General features: G+C 43.8%; 1 protein-coding gene across 1 annotated transcript in view; it reads left to right on the top strand.

The window, feature by feature from the left end:
• NUP210 (nucleoporin 210) overlaps window positions 1-14,113 on the top strand; it is a 53,850-nt gene extending 39,737 nt beyond the window's left edge. Inside the window, exons 26-32 of the mRNA XM_031064858.1 lie at window positions 8,026-8,149; window positions 9,051-9,197; window positions 10,776-11,026; window positions 11,604-11,823; window positions 11,959-12,054; window positions 12,180-12,263; window positions 12,714-14,113. Coding sequence (XP_030920718.1) covers window positions 8,026-8,149; window positions 9,051-9,197; window positions 10,776-11,026; window positions 11,604-11,823; window positions 11,959-12,054; window positions 12,180-12,263; window positions 12,714-12,814 — 1,023 coding nt within the window. The 3' untranslated portion in view covers window positions 12,815-14,113. The remainder of the gene's footprint in view (window positions 1-8,025; window positions 8,150-9,050; window positions 9,198-10,775; window positions 11,027-11,603; window positions 11,824-11,958; window positions 12,055-12,179; window positions 12,264-12,713) is intronic.
• Window positions 14,114-16,314: the final 2,201 nt, after the last annotated feature.

Raw genomic sequence — 16,314 nt, 5'->3', positions numbered from 1 at the left:
AGGAATGCCTGGATATATGTAGAGGAGATATCAGAGTTCAGACATCATTCTTTTATTCTCAGTTGTCTCATTTAGTGCTCTACAATCCTCATTTCATTCTAAGTCCTATCCATTTCTTCCTTTACCCCTGGGTTTCTTCATCCCTCTTCTTCTTCCTCTCCCTGTGATCTTGTGTGCCGCTGTCTCTCACCTCTCTGCTCCAACATTCATGCCATCAGTAATTTTGAGCAGATTTTTTTTTCAATTTAGGGGCATTTTTAAATGCTTATCCATCAAAATTTAATCCTTTTTAGTTTTTTACAGTCCTATTGAATTTGTCCATCTGTATTTCCTCTGACAAGTCATGCTAATCACACAGCAACAGTCATTAGATAATGGCAAAATAGTGGCTGTAGAGCCTGAAAGTGAAATCTGGTTTCTGTTTGACACATGCTTAGAGTGTCTTCCCTTCCTCCTTCCCAGGACAAGGTGGAAGTTGAGGTAGTACAGCTGACAGCTGTGAGAATTCGGGCACCCATCACACGAATGAAAGCTGGTACTCAGGTGAGCTGGTTTGGGATTGGCTTTTGTCCCTTCATGTGTTGGAACTGCAGCTGTGCTCATTGCTGTCACATTGTGTGCTGACAGCACTGCAGCTCTGGGAGGAACCATTTTCTTCATGAGAGACCCTATCTCTTGATCAGTGAATTTTAAGTTTAATTCTCTCTGCTGTGGGCAGGTGTTTGGTTTGCATGCTGGCATTACCTAAGCAGGCTGGTTTCTCTCTTTCCAGATGCCAGTTTATGTCATGGGCATCACCAGCACTCAGACTCCTTTCTCCTTTGGCAATGCTGTGCCGGGGCTAACGTTCCACTGGTTTGTCACCAAGAGGGACACTCTGGATGTCAGGACAAGGCACAGTGAGGTAAAGTGTGTGTGTGTGTGTGTGTGTAGTGCATGTGTGTGCAGCTCTGGAAAGGAAACAGCCACATCAGGGCAATGCAGGGAATATTGCTGCCCCCAGTGCCTCAAAACCCAGGATCAGTTGTCAGCACCTCGGTGCCAATGTCTGGGCTTTCCATGAGTCCAACTTTAATCCCTTTCTCCTGTCCAAGGCTGCTTTTCAGCTTCCTGCCAACTACAACTTTGCAGTGGATGTTTATGGCAGAGTAAAGGGGAGAACAGGCCTGAAAGTTGTAGTGAAGGTCCTGGATGCTGCAGCCAACCAGTTCCACAACACGGCAAGAGAACTGTCTGATGAAATCCAGATTCAGGTAGGATGATTTTCTACACGGTTCAAGTTGAAGTATCTCCTTCAGAAGTGGACTGAAGTCTGTCTTTGAAATCAGGAATTTGAAATGCAGGAGTAGTTCCAGCTTTGGTTTATCTTTGAGCCCTTACTCTTGTTTGTATAATGTTCCTCATTGGGGCTCATTCAGTTCATAGTTTCATGGGGGCAGGGGAGTCTAAAGTAACTCAGGTGAATATGGGGTTCCCAACACCTTTTCCCTTGAGAAATCTTCTGTTTTCATGCTGAAGAAAATTCCTGAACTTACTACAGACCAGTTTAGCCATAGCCCTGGGAATAAATACTCTCAGAATAACTTGTAGAAGATACTGGCTCTCCTATTCTGGAATATTCATGTTCAGTTGTCTTGTTTTACCATATATATTATACAAGAGAAGAAAGAATGTTACAGCTCTGTTCGTGTTTGTTTGTTTATTTTGAAGATTAAATAAATAAAGTAAATTACTGTCTGCACACAACAGTGGGCTGAAATGCCTCTTGTTTTCCAGGTGTTTGAAAAACTTCATCTGATCACTCCAGAGGCAGAAGCAGAGCAGATCCTCATGTCACCGAATTCCTTCATTAAACTTCTGACCAACAGGTCAGTGCTCAGTTTCCATACTGTGGCTTGTGTCATCCCTTTTATCCAAACTGTAGGGCAGTTGGGTTTAAGGGAGCTGTTTCAGTCTCTCAGTAGCACTGTTCATCCATTTAATGCACAACTTCCCTGCTGGTTCATGGTATCTTACTGTTCTCTTGGGCTTTGTCAAATCTTGTCTGAGATTGTAGCTGGAAAATTCATTCAATATTGGGAACTTTCAGATCCTTTTATTAAAAGCAGCTGAGCCAGTTAAAGCAGTATCCTGCTGCCTGCTTCCTGTAGAGGTTTTGATGGGTGATTGAGGCTTTGTGGAATATAATTCTGTGTGTTTTGCACACAGAGGTTATGGCTGGATTTTCAGATTAAAATGTCATTTCCAAATGAGAAACTATTTTTACATAATCTGTTTTCAAAGACTGACATTTTAGACTCATACCAGGCTTGAAATGTAGTTTTCCCAGCATAATAATGGTCAGATAGAGACAGTAGGACACACACTGAGGGCAAAGCTTTAGAGACATTTAAATTTTAGGGGGAGGGAAGCATGATTCCATGGAATCACAGAATGGTTTGTATTGGAAGTGACCCTAAGTGTATGGTTTTACACATTTAAGGGGTTCCTTACTTTCTGTTTTGCTTCAGGGACCGAGTGGCCTCCCTGAGTTACCGTGTCCTGGAGGGGCCAGACAAAGTCCCTGTAGTGAAAATTGATGAGAGAGGATTCCTTGTCTCTGGCTCTGCCATCGGATCCTCAACCATTGAAGTGGTTTCACAAGAGTTGTTTGGCATCAACCAGACCATCATAGCTGCTGTTAAGGTACTGTCAGCTCCCTTCCTTTGCAGTTTCCTCAAGTACCTCTTCACTACTGCAACATCGTTGGCTGCACTTCTTGAACTTCACTTCTGAAAAATGAGCAGTGTAGGAATGAACAGTTCTGAGCTTTGAACCGTGGGACACCAGGGAATGTAAGCCCATCATCATCTCTATTCAAAAAATCCTTGAGCCAAGAACTTCCTGCATCTGGCAGCATGAGCCTTGAGATACCCACTGCTCCCCTTCCTCCTATCCCTTTTTACTGTCAGCATCTTCCCGCTGTCCCAGCTAAAGGAGAAAAATGTACAGTTGAGTGCTTTAAGTTATTTCTAAGTTTAACTCCTGTAATCACTGTGAAAGGGCTTGGTGGATTTTTTTATTTGAATTTTGGTATTTCCCATGGTGTTCAGCTTTGCCTGTAGGACAGGGTGTGGATTTGTCCTCCTGGGTGGGGAATGAAACAAGAAATGGGGGCCCAGTGTCACTAAAGCCACCCCTGCTGTGTGGTGGTGGCAGTGAAGTCTCCAGCTGTGTTACTGATAACCTTGTTTCTTCCCTTTGGCAAGTGGAAGATGTCTGGTGAGTTTGGGGTGGCTCAAATGCCATTTAGTCAGCACCCAGTGGGACTGAAGTCAGATCCCCCTGTGTGAGTTTGTCCTGTACACAGGATGGTGGTACAAAGCTCTGTATAGTAGAACCCATCTCAGTTCAGCACCTTGTACAGCTCATTTTTCCTGTACTTACTACAACTGTAGTGCCTTTATGGAAATGATATTTTTAACCTCGTGAGGTAACACAGTTCATTTTATGGCTGAAGAGCTGAGAGAGCTTGAGAGGTTTTGCCAAAGGTCGTGTCAGAGAACTTGTGACAGAGCTGGAGATGAGCTTGAATCTATTGTGTCATTCTAAGGCAAAGCTCTCTCCTTCACGTTGTCCTTCTTTCATAAGATCTGGTGTTGTCTGTGTACAAGTGTACACAATTAAGAACCAAACTGCTGCAGCAGCATCACTTAACACTGAGCCCTTGAACTTGGCTCAGAGAAGGGCTCTTACATAAGCCAGGGAGGGTGGGGGAAGAAGGAGTGACAGTGAGCTTAGCCTGGAACCAAGCTCAGCACTTGCCTGGACCTGCTGCACTCAGTATTTTATTTGATTTTTTCTTGAATTAAAAAAAATACATCAAAACCTGAGATGTTTTAACAGTAAAAGGCTATTTTCATCAATATTAAATTTAGCAGTTGTCCCTTGTGGGATAGTTGCTGAGATTTTAAAGTAAAGCAGGCTTGATAATCTGTCAGGGAAATGGGGGTTTTGTTGGCTTGTAACCACAGCTTGTTGGGCAGAGATCTGTATGCACAGAGATTTTATCTGATGAAACCAGCCCGTGGAGCAGACAGTGGGATATACTGATGTTACAGCCACTTTTTTTTTCTTTTTTTTCTTTTTTGGATTCACCAAAGATGTATTTTGCTGGAGGCCAAATTTGTCCTTTCCTTTTTAAGTTCTGACATGTACATTTTCAGATTGCAGAGTTTTACGTTTTAGCTGAGCCTCTTAGGTCAGGAAAATAAAGGGATTTTTCTACAAGATAAGCTTGAGGCCTTCTTTTAAAATAGTTTTTTCAATATATTTGAGGGGTTTTGCTTCCTCTGCCCTTCTGTTATTTATTTTCCAAAAGCTGTAACACAAAGAGCAGATACAATTATTTTTGTTGGGTAATTTTGCTCGTTAACCTAGGTAAGTTGATCAAGAATAGTAATATGCTATTTAAAAGCCAAAATATTAGGTTGTCAAGTCATTGTCTTCAGAAAGCCTTTTTTGACTGGAGTGTTGCTGCAGGAATGTGGGGGTGTGCACATGTGGTTAATGGAGCAGATTCTCCTGAGGAGTTCAGAGCAGTTCCCAACTTGTGTCTTGGCTGAGGAGAGGCACTGAGGGAAGCAAGCTCAGCCTGCTGAGCCCCCAGGGTTTGTCAGCTGCCAGCTCTGCCTGGAACAGCTTGGCTTTCTCACCTGCTGCAGGGGAGCTGGGCAGCAGTGCCTATTCCATCCCCTCATTCATACATTGTGAGTTGCCCTTCTAATACCTGGGCAATGAATTGCACCTTTTATTTCAGGAGTTATTAGGAGAGAGGACGTGGGGCCGCTTCTTCCCTTGCATATCCAGGGAATCTTAACAGTTTGAATTGATAGGATAGTAATGTGTTCCCTGAAGTGTGTGTGTGATGTATGTTTCTACATGATTATTGCTTGTTTCAGTTCCCAGTGGTACTAGGAAAAAAGGGCTAAGAAACACCAGCTTGTGAGGGTACAAAGCAGAGAGAGCCAGGCTTTTCTCAGCCATGGCAGGGCAAGGGGAACACACAGGAAACACAGTCTGAACATGGGACAGCACTTTTTCCTGGGGTGGCTGTTGAGCACAGAGTGCAGGAGGCTGTGGAGTCTCCATCTGAGATGTGCAGGAGTTGCCTGCACATGGTCCTGGCCCTGGGTAACCCAGCTGGAGTGGGGGCTGGACTAGACAGAGTCTGAGGCCCCTTTCAGCTGTGAAATGGAGATGCTGATAACAACAGCTGCACGTGTCAGTCCTGGCATGTGCTAAATGCAAATAGCTCATAAAGGCAGCTCTGGATATTTACATAAAAAGAACTCTTTTAGATTATTTTTATAGGGGTATCATAAAAAGCAATTTAACTTTCCTTCTCACTGCTGATGTTTTTCCAGGTCTGCCCCATCTCCTACCTCAGGATCTCCATGAGGCCCATTCTGCTGACCCAGAACAGAGAGGCACTGCAGGCCCTGCCCCTGGGTGTGACACTGACATTTACAGTCCATTTCCACGATAACTCTGGAGATACTTTCCATGCACACAATGCTGTGCTCAACTTTGCCACCAACAGGTGGGTGTCTGTCATGGGTGGTAATTACAGAGAGCAAAGAAAGGCCAGACACACAAAGAACAAAAATGGTTCCAGAGATATCAAGTGAACATGCAGCTTGGGCTGGGATTAGCAAAGCAAGGGTTTTACCTCTGCAGCCTTCAGAGGCAGTGGCAGGAAGGAGAGTTGCAGTTAGCAATCGATATTCCCTAGCCATGGAAAGCTGCCCAGATCATAAGCATGGTCCCAGTGGGACCTGCAGGAGATGTGCTCTGCACTGAGTGACTCTGAATCATCCCCCTGCATGCAGCAGTGGCCCAGAGAAACAGCTGATCTATCAGCATCTGCCTCTGTCAGTGCTGTGTTCCACTGACTCACTGAGGGCTTATGTAAGGTGAGGAACGTTCTGGGTCAGGGGCTGTCTCCTCAGATAGGCTTGTGCAGCCTTCCCACAGCAGGGACAAGCCTCAAAAGGCCTTTGGTCTCTGCCTTACAGAATAAATGTTGTGAAGCAGCCTCCTGTGGTCTTCAGGAAAGTACCACTAATGCTATTACTGAAACATGGTTTGTTTTCTGCAGAGCACCTCACTGAATTTGGGTGAATACCAGAACTGGCCATCCAATGGCATTATGTCTGGGACGTTGCATATTGGTGTTCAAATTTCTTGGCTTCCTAACTCCCTTTAGAAAAGGGAAAAGAGACAGATCATGTCATTCTAAAGCTCTACAATTCTCACAATTAAGAAGTAGTTTTCCTGCATAATTACAATCTTGGTATGTCCTCAGCATAGTGGTGAAGTGAGAACTGTAATTTGCCTCAGTGGCACCTAAATAATTTTTATAATTTCCTTACTTTGCTGGACTTCATCAGATGACTGTTCCTGAAAACAAGTCAGCCCGCTGAAGGGTTTGATAGCTCTCTTGTTGGAGAGACAGTGCCATTGCCAAGCCTTCCCTGATGCAGCAGCACTTGTGTTTGTGTGCAGAGACGACTTTGTGCAGATCGCCAAGGGAGCCGCCAACAACACCTTTGTGGTCAGGACTGTGAACGTGGGGCTGACCCTGCTCAGGGTGTGGGATGCAGAGCACAGTGGCACTGCAGACTACATCCCACTGCCTGTGCAGCATGCCATCTTCCCAGAGCTCCCTGACGTGGTGGTGGGGGATGTCCTGTGCCTCAGGACCTTGCTGACAGCCCAGGAAGGTGAGTGGCCTCCAGCTCTGTGGGTTAGCAGCCTTTCCATGGGACACCAGGCTCAGCAAAACTACATGCATAATTTACCATGTTTGTTCAGAATCAAATGTCACTGTTCTTGTTAATGGTAAAAATAGGTTTGATCAACTCCTCTAATTTTAATTGCACTGTGCAGTACATCTCTTGTTTTGAATTCCTGAGCATCATCACACTTCAGACGTTTTTATTCCATTGGCTGGAAAGGCTTGGTTCTGTGGGGCTCCTGCAGAGTCAGGCCTGCCTTCAATCACTCTGATTGATTGTTGGTATTAATGGGCTTGTGTCAGAATAACTGCTGGGCAGTGGCACTCTCAGACACCAGAGTGGTTCCTGGGCACTGGGAGGGGTGTGCCCTGCCTGGCAGTGGCACTCTCAGACACCAGTGCCCAGGAAAAGCTGCAGTTGGCAGCAGGGTGTGAGCAGTGCCCCTGTGGTGTTTTCCAGGCCTGCCAGGTGTGTGGAGCTCCTCCTCAAGTGCTCTTCTTCTCGTGGACCCCAAGACTGGCGTGGCCCTGGCAAGGGACTCTGGGGTGGTCACTGTCTACTATGAGATCCCTGGGTTACTGAAGAACAAACTGTATTCTGTGGAATTTTATTTTGTTATAAACATTTAGAAATGTTCTTTTAGAAATGCAGATGGTTGGGAAGTATTTGGTATGTGGCCAAAAACATCATGTTTTTTTAAAACATCTGTGCTAAGGAGGAAAATGTAGCATAGCCATTTTGATTTTTCACCTCTTCTGTTCTTATAGTGAACATTTTGATTCCGTTGTTGGCTAAGTTGTTTCCAGGTGCTAGCCAGTTTTTGAGTATGGCTGCTGTTAAGAATGAAGCTTCACTGCAGGATGAGTTGCCAGCAAGAACTTGGTCAAGTGATGTGCCATGCATCACTGATCAGAAGTACTCCATTAAATTATTTTGTTTATCTGCTATGCAATCGTACTGTTGACACAATCCACTACATCAGCCAGCATAAGCACTAGACATTCTTTTTAAATTAAATTTAGACATAGAGCTTTATGCATATTAACTTCTGGGGGTTTGGTAGGAAGACAAAATGGTTTTGCTAGCTTAAATTGCTTGGAAAGGCAGTTTCTAATATTAGAGAAATGTGGGATTTCAAAGAAAAACATCACCTGCTGGAGTCTCACAACCAATCCAGTCTGGTTTTGCCTTAATTTTTATTTGTTGAAGCAGTTTTTGGTAACAATGTGCTTCATCCTTTTTTCAGATCTTGATTAATGCACCTCAGAGGACCACAGCAATGCATGTCAGTGGCATGCAGACAAACTTGCAGGGAGCGGCAGCCTCAAAAGTCATAGTTTTAATTGGGGAAACAAACAAAAATTTGAAAGGTATGATTCAAAAATACTTATGCCGATGGTTTCTTGTGTGTTTATGGATTCATGATGCTTTGGTTTGTGTTATGGGGGTTTTGTTTGTTGTTTAAGGGTAACTAGATCCCCAGGAATCTCAAATGCCTTTCTGGAGTCCCAGGAGCTCTAGGAGCCATGGGATAGAATTTGGAAGGTGTTCTGGAGCACTGTTAATACTTCACAACTAACAAAACCAGTAGATTTCAATAGAGGTACCATTTTTGATCATATGGACAACAGTTAATGGGCAATCAGCTAATTGCTTATATGTTTAATTGCAATTGCCTTCTTGGAGTTGTTATAATTTCTTACTTAGTTAACATCCTTAAATCTTTACAGAACTTCCCACCAGTTAGAATCAATACAAAGATTAAGCATCATATTGTGTCCTCTATTTAATGTGCTGTATTTTGTGTGATTACGGATCCTTTTGGCTTCTAGCTTAACAATTAGCACTTCTTCCAATAGTATTTTATTTTGCCATGTGTAAATTATTAGCCTACCAAAAAATCATCTCACCAGATACTAAAATCTAACTCAAGGCTTCTAGGATCATATAAATTATTCAAGAGACATCTGAGCAGAAAATTTTCTGCAGCTTATTCTTTCTTGTAAATAAATTATTCCTGTCAAGAAAACCCCACAACATATAAAATTTTCATTGCTATCTCTTTGGGATTAAACCCTGAGCAAGGGCAGCTGTCTGTGATTTCCAGTGATTTTAAGATCCTCTTAACCTTGTGAAACTATTTCAGAAGGTGGTAGAATAACCCAATGCTGCAAGTCATGATTTTGCTTTTAATTAATTCAACTTAATTAGTTACAATTACAAAATTTTATTTTGTAATTAATTAGAGATGAATTGTTTCCTTCCTCCTAGGGGAGTGTTCACCTGCTCAGACTGAAGCCATTGCTGAGTTACAGCCCCAGTCCATTATCAGTTGCCATCTCGATTTCAACAGTGATGCCTTTGACTTCCCAGCACAGGATATTTTTGTGGCAGAACCTGGGTTTGATGCAGTTTCAGGTAAGATGTGACAAGATGCCACACTGCAGGCAAACACAAGCTCTTTGGTCCAGCAGATTCCACAGAATCCCAGCATCATGGCTTGGGTTGGAGGGACCTTAAAGCCCACCCAGTGCCACCCCTGCCATGGTTAGGGACACTTTCCACTGTCCCAGGCTGCTCCAAGCCCTTCACATGAACACTTCTTGTTTCAGTAGGTTTTCTGCCTGTGACAAAATCTTGTGTTGGTTTTCAGAGAAAGCCAGAAGTGACTGGCAGCCCACTTCATGTTTTGCAGAGTTTTTGTAGGAAGTAAAGGAAGCAAAGGAACACTCAGGTGACAAGTATTCCAAAAGTGGAATGTACCCCCAAAACATCACGAACTGGGTCTTAAAAAGGGGGGAAATTGCCAGACACTGTGGAGGTGGAAATAAAATTGTCAAGTCTACAAAATGTGTTAATGTTTTGAAAGTGTAACTTGATTTAGAAGAGCACCAAACCACCATGGACTTTACTTAAAGAACATTAATTATCTGTTAGATTCATCCCTGCACCCGTAGTGTAAACCCCTATTCTGCCCTGCATATGCCTCTGTTATTTAGCTAGGGGAAGAAAATAAGGGGAAAACATGTACCTGGCAAGTTCTCCTTGTTACTGATGCTTTTTATCTTCCATTCTGTGGGAAGTTTTTACTACCTTTACTGCTAATAACAGATTAATTGGTCCCATATGAGATAGAAACCTGGTGGATGTATACATTTTAAAGGAGCTTTTATGAATAAACTACATCTTCCCAGACTTGGTGATGGTAGCTGGCTAAAATTTTAACACTAGTTGAAAAGAATATGAAATAGGATTTTCAATCTTGTTTTCAGTAAAGCTTTTCAGTGTTAGTGTGTTATGTGCAAAGTGGAACTGAGTCTTGTGACCGTGTTCACAGGGGTCCGAGGATGAGGGAAGAGACGAGGATCTGACTCCATGTTTCAGAAGGCTGATTTATTATTTTATGATATATATTATATTAAAACTACACTAAAAGAATAGAAGAAAAGATTTCATCAGAAGGCTAGCTAAGAATAGAAAAAGAAGGAATGATAACAAAGGCTTGTGGCTCAGACAGAGTCCGAGCCAGCTGGGCTGTGATTGGCCATTAATTAGAAACAACCACTTGAGACCAATCACAGATGCACCTGTTGCATTCCACAGCAGCAGATAACCATTGGTTACATTTTGTTCCTGAGGCCTCTCAGCTTCTCAGGAGAAAAAATCCTAAGGAAAGGATTTTTCATAAAAGATGTCTGTGACAGAGTCTCAGTGACATATTAGAATAAAATGTGACTGGAAGTTACCAGCATAGTGATTGTTTTCATGATATTCAGTTAGGGACAAGGAACAATTCTGCAGTTGTAGTGCTGGGATTGTGGTGTTTGACTCCACAGCCCCACTGTCCCAATCCATCTGTGCTCTCCTCATCACTGCTGGTTGAGCGTTACCACCTTTCCTGGCTTTTCTCTGAAGATGTCCCGGCAATCTCGCTGTGCATGGAGAAAAACCCTCAAAGGTGAGCAGCTAGCAGCCCCAGCTGTCTTGTTCCTGCAGGACACTACACGTGCTCCATCAGGATGCACAGCCTCACTGACAAGCAGCTGAAGCACCTGAGCAGGGGCCGGGCCTCTCTGCGGGTGACGGCGGCGCTGCGGGGCCGCGCGGGGCCCGGGCAGCAGCTGGGCACGGAGCTGCCCTTCAACAGCTGGTTCTACGCTGACCAGGCTGAGATGCTGCTCAGCAACCAGGACACGAGCTCCGTGCTCAAAGTCTTTGGTGCCAGTGAGATCCTGGATAGCCTGGAGGTGAGTGTGTTCCCAGCTGAAAGCATTCTGAGCTGCCACAGGCAAGGCACTCCCTGCCATCTTTACCGTGTCAAGATTTGTTCCTGAGATGATTTGGAAATGCTTAGCTTGGAATGATGATTCTTCCTCAGTTTTCACTTTTCCAGGATCCCAGAATGGTTTGGGTTGGCAGAGACCCTAAAGCTCATCCTGTTCCAGTGCATTGCTATGGGGTGGCACTCATTCACTGGGTTGCTCAGGGGCCCGTCCAGCCTGGCCCTGGTTTTTGGGGTAGTACAGGTGTATCAGGCTCACCTGGGCCTACAGCCTGGCCCAAGTATGTGTGTGACTGACTGCCCTTAGCTCACACAGCCCATTGAGGGTCTGTGGGGTTTGGCTGTGTGGGGTTGGCTCAGACCTGTGGAAGGGGCAGGGGGAAATGCTGCAGGTGTCACTGTAAGGGTGCACCTGACTCCTCTGGAGGGGTGAATTGCTCAGTGTTTCTGTGGAATCCCCCATTGCTGGCAGCTGGCCTGGAGGAGGGAGCTGTGCTGTGCTGTCCCAGCAGTCTGTTCCAGGTTGGATGTTCCCTGTGCAGGTGAAATGCGAGTCCCCAGCAGTGAAGGTGCTGGAGAAGGAGAAGTCCTATGGGCTGCCCAGTTATGTGGTGTACACTGTGAGCCTGGCTGATCCCAGAGTTCCCAGCCAGGGCTCCCTGTCCACCACTCTGACTGTCTCCAGTCCCATGACAGACCAGTCCATCACCATCCCAGTGACAGTGATCTACCTGACTGACAGAACCACTGCACCCATAAGATGTAAGTTTAGCTCTGCACTCCGCATGCCAGAAGAAGCCTTTAGCTTCTCTGATGTTTATGAGGTTAACTCTTAAAGCAGATTGGAGAAGATGCTCCTTTTAACTCAATATTGCCTCCTCTTGATCAATTCTGCAGATGAAGCCACTCTCTTCCAGCAGTTTGTTGAGTCTTACCAGGTGATGATCTTCACACTTTTTGCACTCTTAGCAGGGACAGCTGTTATGATCATAGGTAAGAGAATGAAAGATTGCACAAGAATTTTTTTTCTATAGCTTCTTACAGTGTGTTAGCTGTAAGATAAAAAAGAATAATTGCCATGTGAAATTATTTTGGTTTGTTTTTCAACTGTCTTGCAGCCTACCATGCATTTTTCTCGCCGAATGAACAGCACAATCAGCCAGTGTTCCACCCAAGGACAAGTCTTCAGCACACCCCTAACAGTAAGCAGCTGTCACCCAGTTAGAAGTGAATTCATTGATTAGTCTGGCAATTGCACTGGAATTGAATGTAGGAAGGTTTGTAATCAGGAGTGGCAATGAAAAATAATTCACACACTTACAGATGTGTTAAAGTTACAGTGAGCTGCAGGCCTGGTTGTAAACACAAGTGCCTGGTGATTCAGATAAAATAAGGCAAATTCACGTGAGTGTCACTTGCTGAGGGGAAATGTATTGTGCTCCCCTCAGACTTGAGTCCTGAACAGGAAGACCCACAAAGTGTTGATACTTGCAGGATACCTTTTCAGGAGGCACTGAGCTACAGGGATGATTTCACTTGGGATGGATCATCGGGTTCATTGCCAGTGTTCAGCAGATGATCAAGAGCAGTTGTTTGTTCCTTCTCCCACCATTCCTGAGCCTGACTGTTGTGTTCTCCTTGCCACGTTCCAGGTTCCATGGTGTCACCTGCACATTCCTTCAGCTCGCAGGCCTCCAGCAAGCAGAGCAGCCCCGCGGCGCCGCTCTGGAGCGCGGGTTACGCCTCTCGCTAGGGCAGCACGCCAGGCTCCTCATGGCAGAGAAAAGAAATGTCCAACTCAGTGCCTTAGCGAGCTTTAGCAGTCGGGATGTAATTGGGGTTTGCTCTGGAATAGAACTCGCTCCTTAATTTATTTATTTTTTTTACTATTTAGGGCTCTTTGAGTTTATGTTTTTATGTCAGTGCTTCAGTTCTCAAAAGCTTGTTTGAGCTGTTGTTTTTTGCTGCCTGCACAAAAAGCAGTGTTTATGCTAGTCTGGCTTTCTTGCACTCTTCAAGCAACTAGAAATTATATCTAAGTTAGGCTGATAACAATTTTTTATTTACTTTTTATAAAAAATTAGATTTCTTTCCAATGAACTTTTTTAAGAAAAGGGAAATTAGAAAAACAAGTGAAATATGAGCCAAAAATTGGAAGGATTGTATATTTCAAAGAACTGGTTTTTATTTTGAGTTCCAAAAACTCAGGAATGTATTGCACTGATAATGTTCTTATGTTTAGCCTTACACTGGGATTCACCAGCACAGCATGCTGGTTTAGCATGAGGAATGCTGGAACAACTGTGAATAATTCAGAAGTTTTTTTACAGCAATGATTAGAAAAGGAAAAAAAAAAAAAGAACCCCAGAACTTAGCGTGAGTTCTTTGGGTACAACTGCAGTATTCTTGGTACTGTAAGCACTTTTCTGAGCTGGGAGTGTGAAAGCATGTGCCTTCTAAGTGCACCTTTCTTCTGCTAGGAATCCTTTATTTTGAGGATAGAATCACATCCCAGTCACTTTTATTTGTAAGCAGGGTTTTGCAGCTATCAGATAAGGGTTTTGTTTACATACAACAAGCATCCCAGTTTTAACTGTGAATAATATTCTGGCTGTCAGAACTTTCCTAAGGACCATAAGGAAAGTGAAATAACAAAATACTTCATGCAAAATACTTTGTGTGCAGAACTATGCAGGCAAATAGATGAATGGAATGCAAACCCAGTGCATGGCATAGAGTTTTGGTTCCTCACAGTGTTAAAAACAAAAGGATTGTACTGAGTCTTGGAATTACATGGAATTGTACTGAGTCTTGTTCAACTTACTGGCTAGTTTTGCAGAAATTGTGCCTTAAGTGCTAGTACTACTTAAAAAGGTCAGTTTGGATGTAGATAATCATTTGAATCTGTATTAAAGCTTTTTAAGACTCCTTTGGTTTGAATTTTCTTGTGGTATGGTACAGTATGAACAGTATGCTAGACTGTTCAGAGTCTAGCACTGGGCTATATTATTTAAATCTGTATTATTTAATAAAGCTTTTAAAGATACCTTTATTTTGCTGTTGATGGAATTTTCTGTGGTTTGGCTGTTTAGAATTTTGTTGTTTGAACTTCACTTCCTACAGCCCCTCAGTGTTTGCAATCACGATTCTCCAATCTTGATTTTCTCTTCTGTTGACAATGTAATGTTTTTAAATATTTTGACAGTTTTTCAACTAGTATTTGTTGTCAGGGATTTCTCCCAGTTTTCACTAAGCATCTTCAATTCCTTCTGAAATCAGTGATGACTGTAGAAGCAGCTCCTAATTTGCCAGGTTTGTTCAAACTTCCCATTTTGCTCATTTGGGTTTTAAAGGAAAATGTGATCTTTTTTCCACTTGCATTCAGCAAGAAGCCAATGGGCTGTGAATGTCTCCGTGCTACTGTGATAAGCTCTTCAGAAATGATTAAAGGAGAGATTTTGCTCTCCTGTTGTTTCTCTTTCCCATTCAGCAGTCTGGCACTGAATGTTCTGAAAAACAAACTGCTCCAAGTGGTGGGAGTACTTCAGCAAATGCTCACTGTTTATTTCCTTTCTTTAGGCAAGTAGTTGCAGTCTCCTGGCAAGGAAAAAAAAACTAAAAATGAGGTAGGGAACTGGTATGACTCAGGAGCCAACCTCCTGCAAGCAACAACCAGGCTTTGGCCTCGAGGAGCTCACCTGACCTGTGGGGCCATTCCCTGGGCCAGGGGCCTGTGGGGATGTAAATTTTTCAGAGCAGGTTGCTGCCAATGTAAAGATTTATTATTTTTTTAATTAATAAAGTGAGATTTAGGGAGTTTGCATTTAATGCTGACTTTCCTCCCTGTTCACTTTTACTGCTTGTTCCTGACTGTTTTCTCCCCTGAGAGGAAGAAGGGCTGCTGGGAATGTGTCTGTTCCAAGGCCTTTTGTGAGTTGAAATGTCTGAGCTGTGCCAGGCTGCCTTCTGCACCCAGAAAATCCCTGCCTGCCAACAGCTGATAAACAGGTGTGTCCCAAGGAATTACTCACTTAGATCAAGGTTAGCAAGACTAAGTCAATATTGCTCTTCAAGCCAGTCTGCTCCCTAACACAGCATCCCAAACACAGCCTAATCTTTATTTCTCCATCTACCCCCTTTAAAAGGCAAGGCAGATGATGAATGAAACATTGCCCACACCTTTTCAGCAAAGGGCTCTTCCTGATGGGCAGCCAGGATTGTGGTGTGCTGCTCCAGGGGAAGGTTTTCCTGGCAGCATGTTTGCTGCCTTTTGTAGTTCAGATGAAGGATTCAAGTTCTCCAGGTGCCCGTGCACTCTTGGCTAACCCCTGCAGGTAAAGGCACTCTTACCTTCCTGTTTGGTTGTTGATTCTGGCATTCATGAGCACCTGTCAGTCCTTCATGAGCATCCTCTGGCCATTTCTCAGCACGGGGCTCCCCAGGAAGCTTGGGGAGTTTCCCCATCCCAGTTTCCCCAGTTAGACCCAGCTGTGTCTCGTTGTGTCCCAGGGATTGCAGCAATCCTCCCCAGTGCGGGAGCTCTCCTTGGAGCAGCCTGGAGACAGATGGTGTTTGGTTAACAGGCAAGGTGTGTGCTCTCCAGTTGATTCCTCTTTATTAAATATTTTTTCTCTGGTAAGGCAACTTAGAGGTATTGTTTGTGTATTGAGCTTTATGATTCTGTGTTAACTCTGTGTAGTATTGGTGATTTGATTAAAACCATGCCTTTTCAGCTGTTTCTTCCTCGTATCAGTTTCAGGTTTAAGGTTATAGCTGGCCTTAAACTCCAGCCTGTGTTCTCCACAGCACAGCCCCTGTGCTCTCATAGGAAATGCATCCATTTCTAAGCTGGGAAAAAAGGCATTTAGGAAGTGATGACTAGCTGACATTAGGTCTTTGGGTGATATTAAATATTCTAATTTTTATTTATTTCACTGGCAAAACTCAAAACCCCTCTGCTTTATTTTTAGCTTGAATAAAGCTGAGTTCACTTTTCCTCTGTTAAATTCAACGAGACAACTTCTCTGTGTAAATTTGGCACACAGTTTCCCAGGACCTTCTCCTGAAGCTTGCAAAATTAAAACTAGAATGGGAAACCAATTTTTCTCCTTGACTGACATTTCTCCCCATGGCACTGAGCTGTAGCTGTAGCAGCAGTAGCTGCTTTCCACATCTTCCCTCACACCTCTTGTCCTCTCCATGTCCAGAGCAGTTTTTATCCAGGTGCCGTGCTCCCCTCTGCAGGTGGCCTGC

The sequence above is a fragment of the Geospiza fortis genome, unplaced genomic scaffold (genome assembly GCF_000277835.1).
Source record: "Geospiza fortis unplaced genomic scaffold, GeoFor_1.0 scaffold352, whole genome shotgun sequence".
Classification (NCBI taxonomy): Eukaryota; Metazoa; Chordata; class Aves; order Passeriformes; family Thraupidae; genus Geospiza; species Geospiza fortis.
The sequence above is the reverse complement of the archived record's forward strand: the minus strand, read 5'-3'. Positions and strand labels throughout refer to the sequence as shown.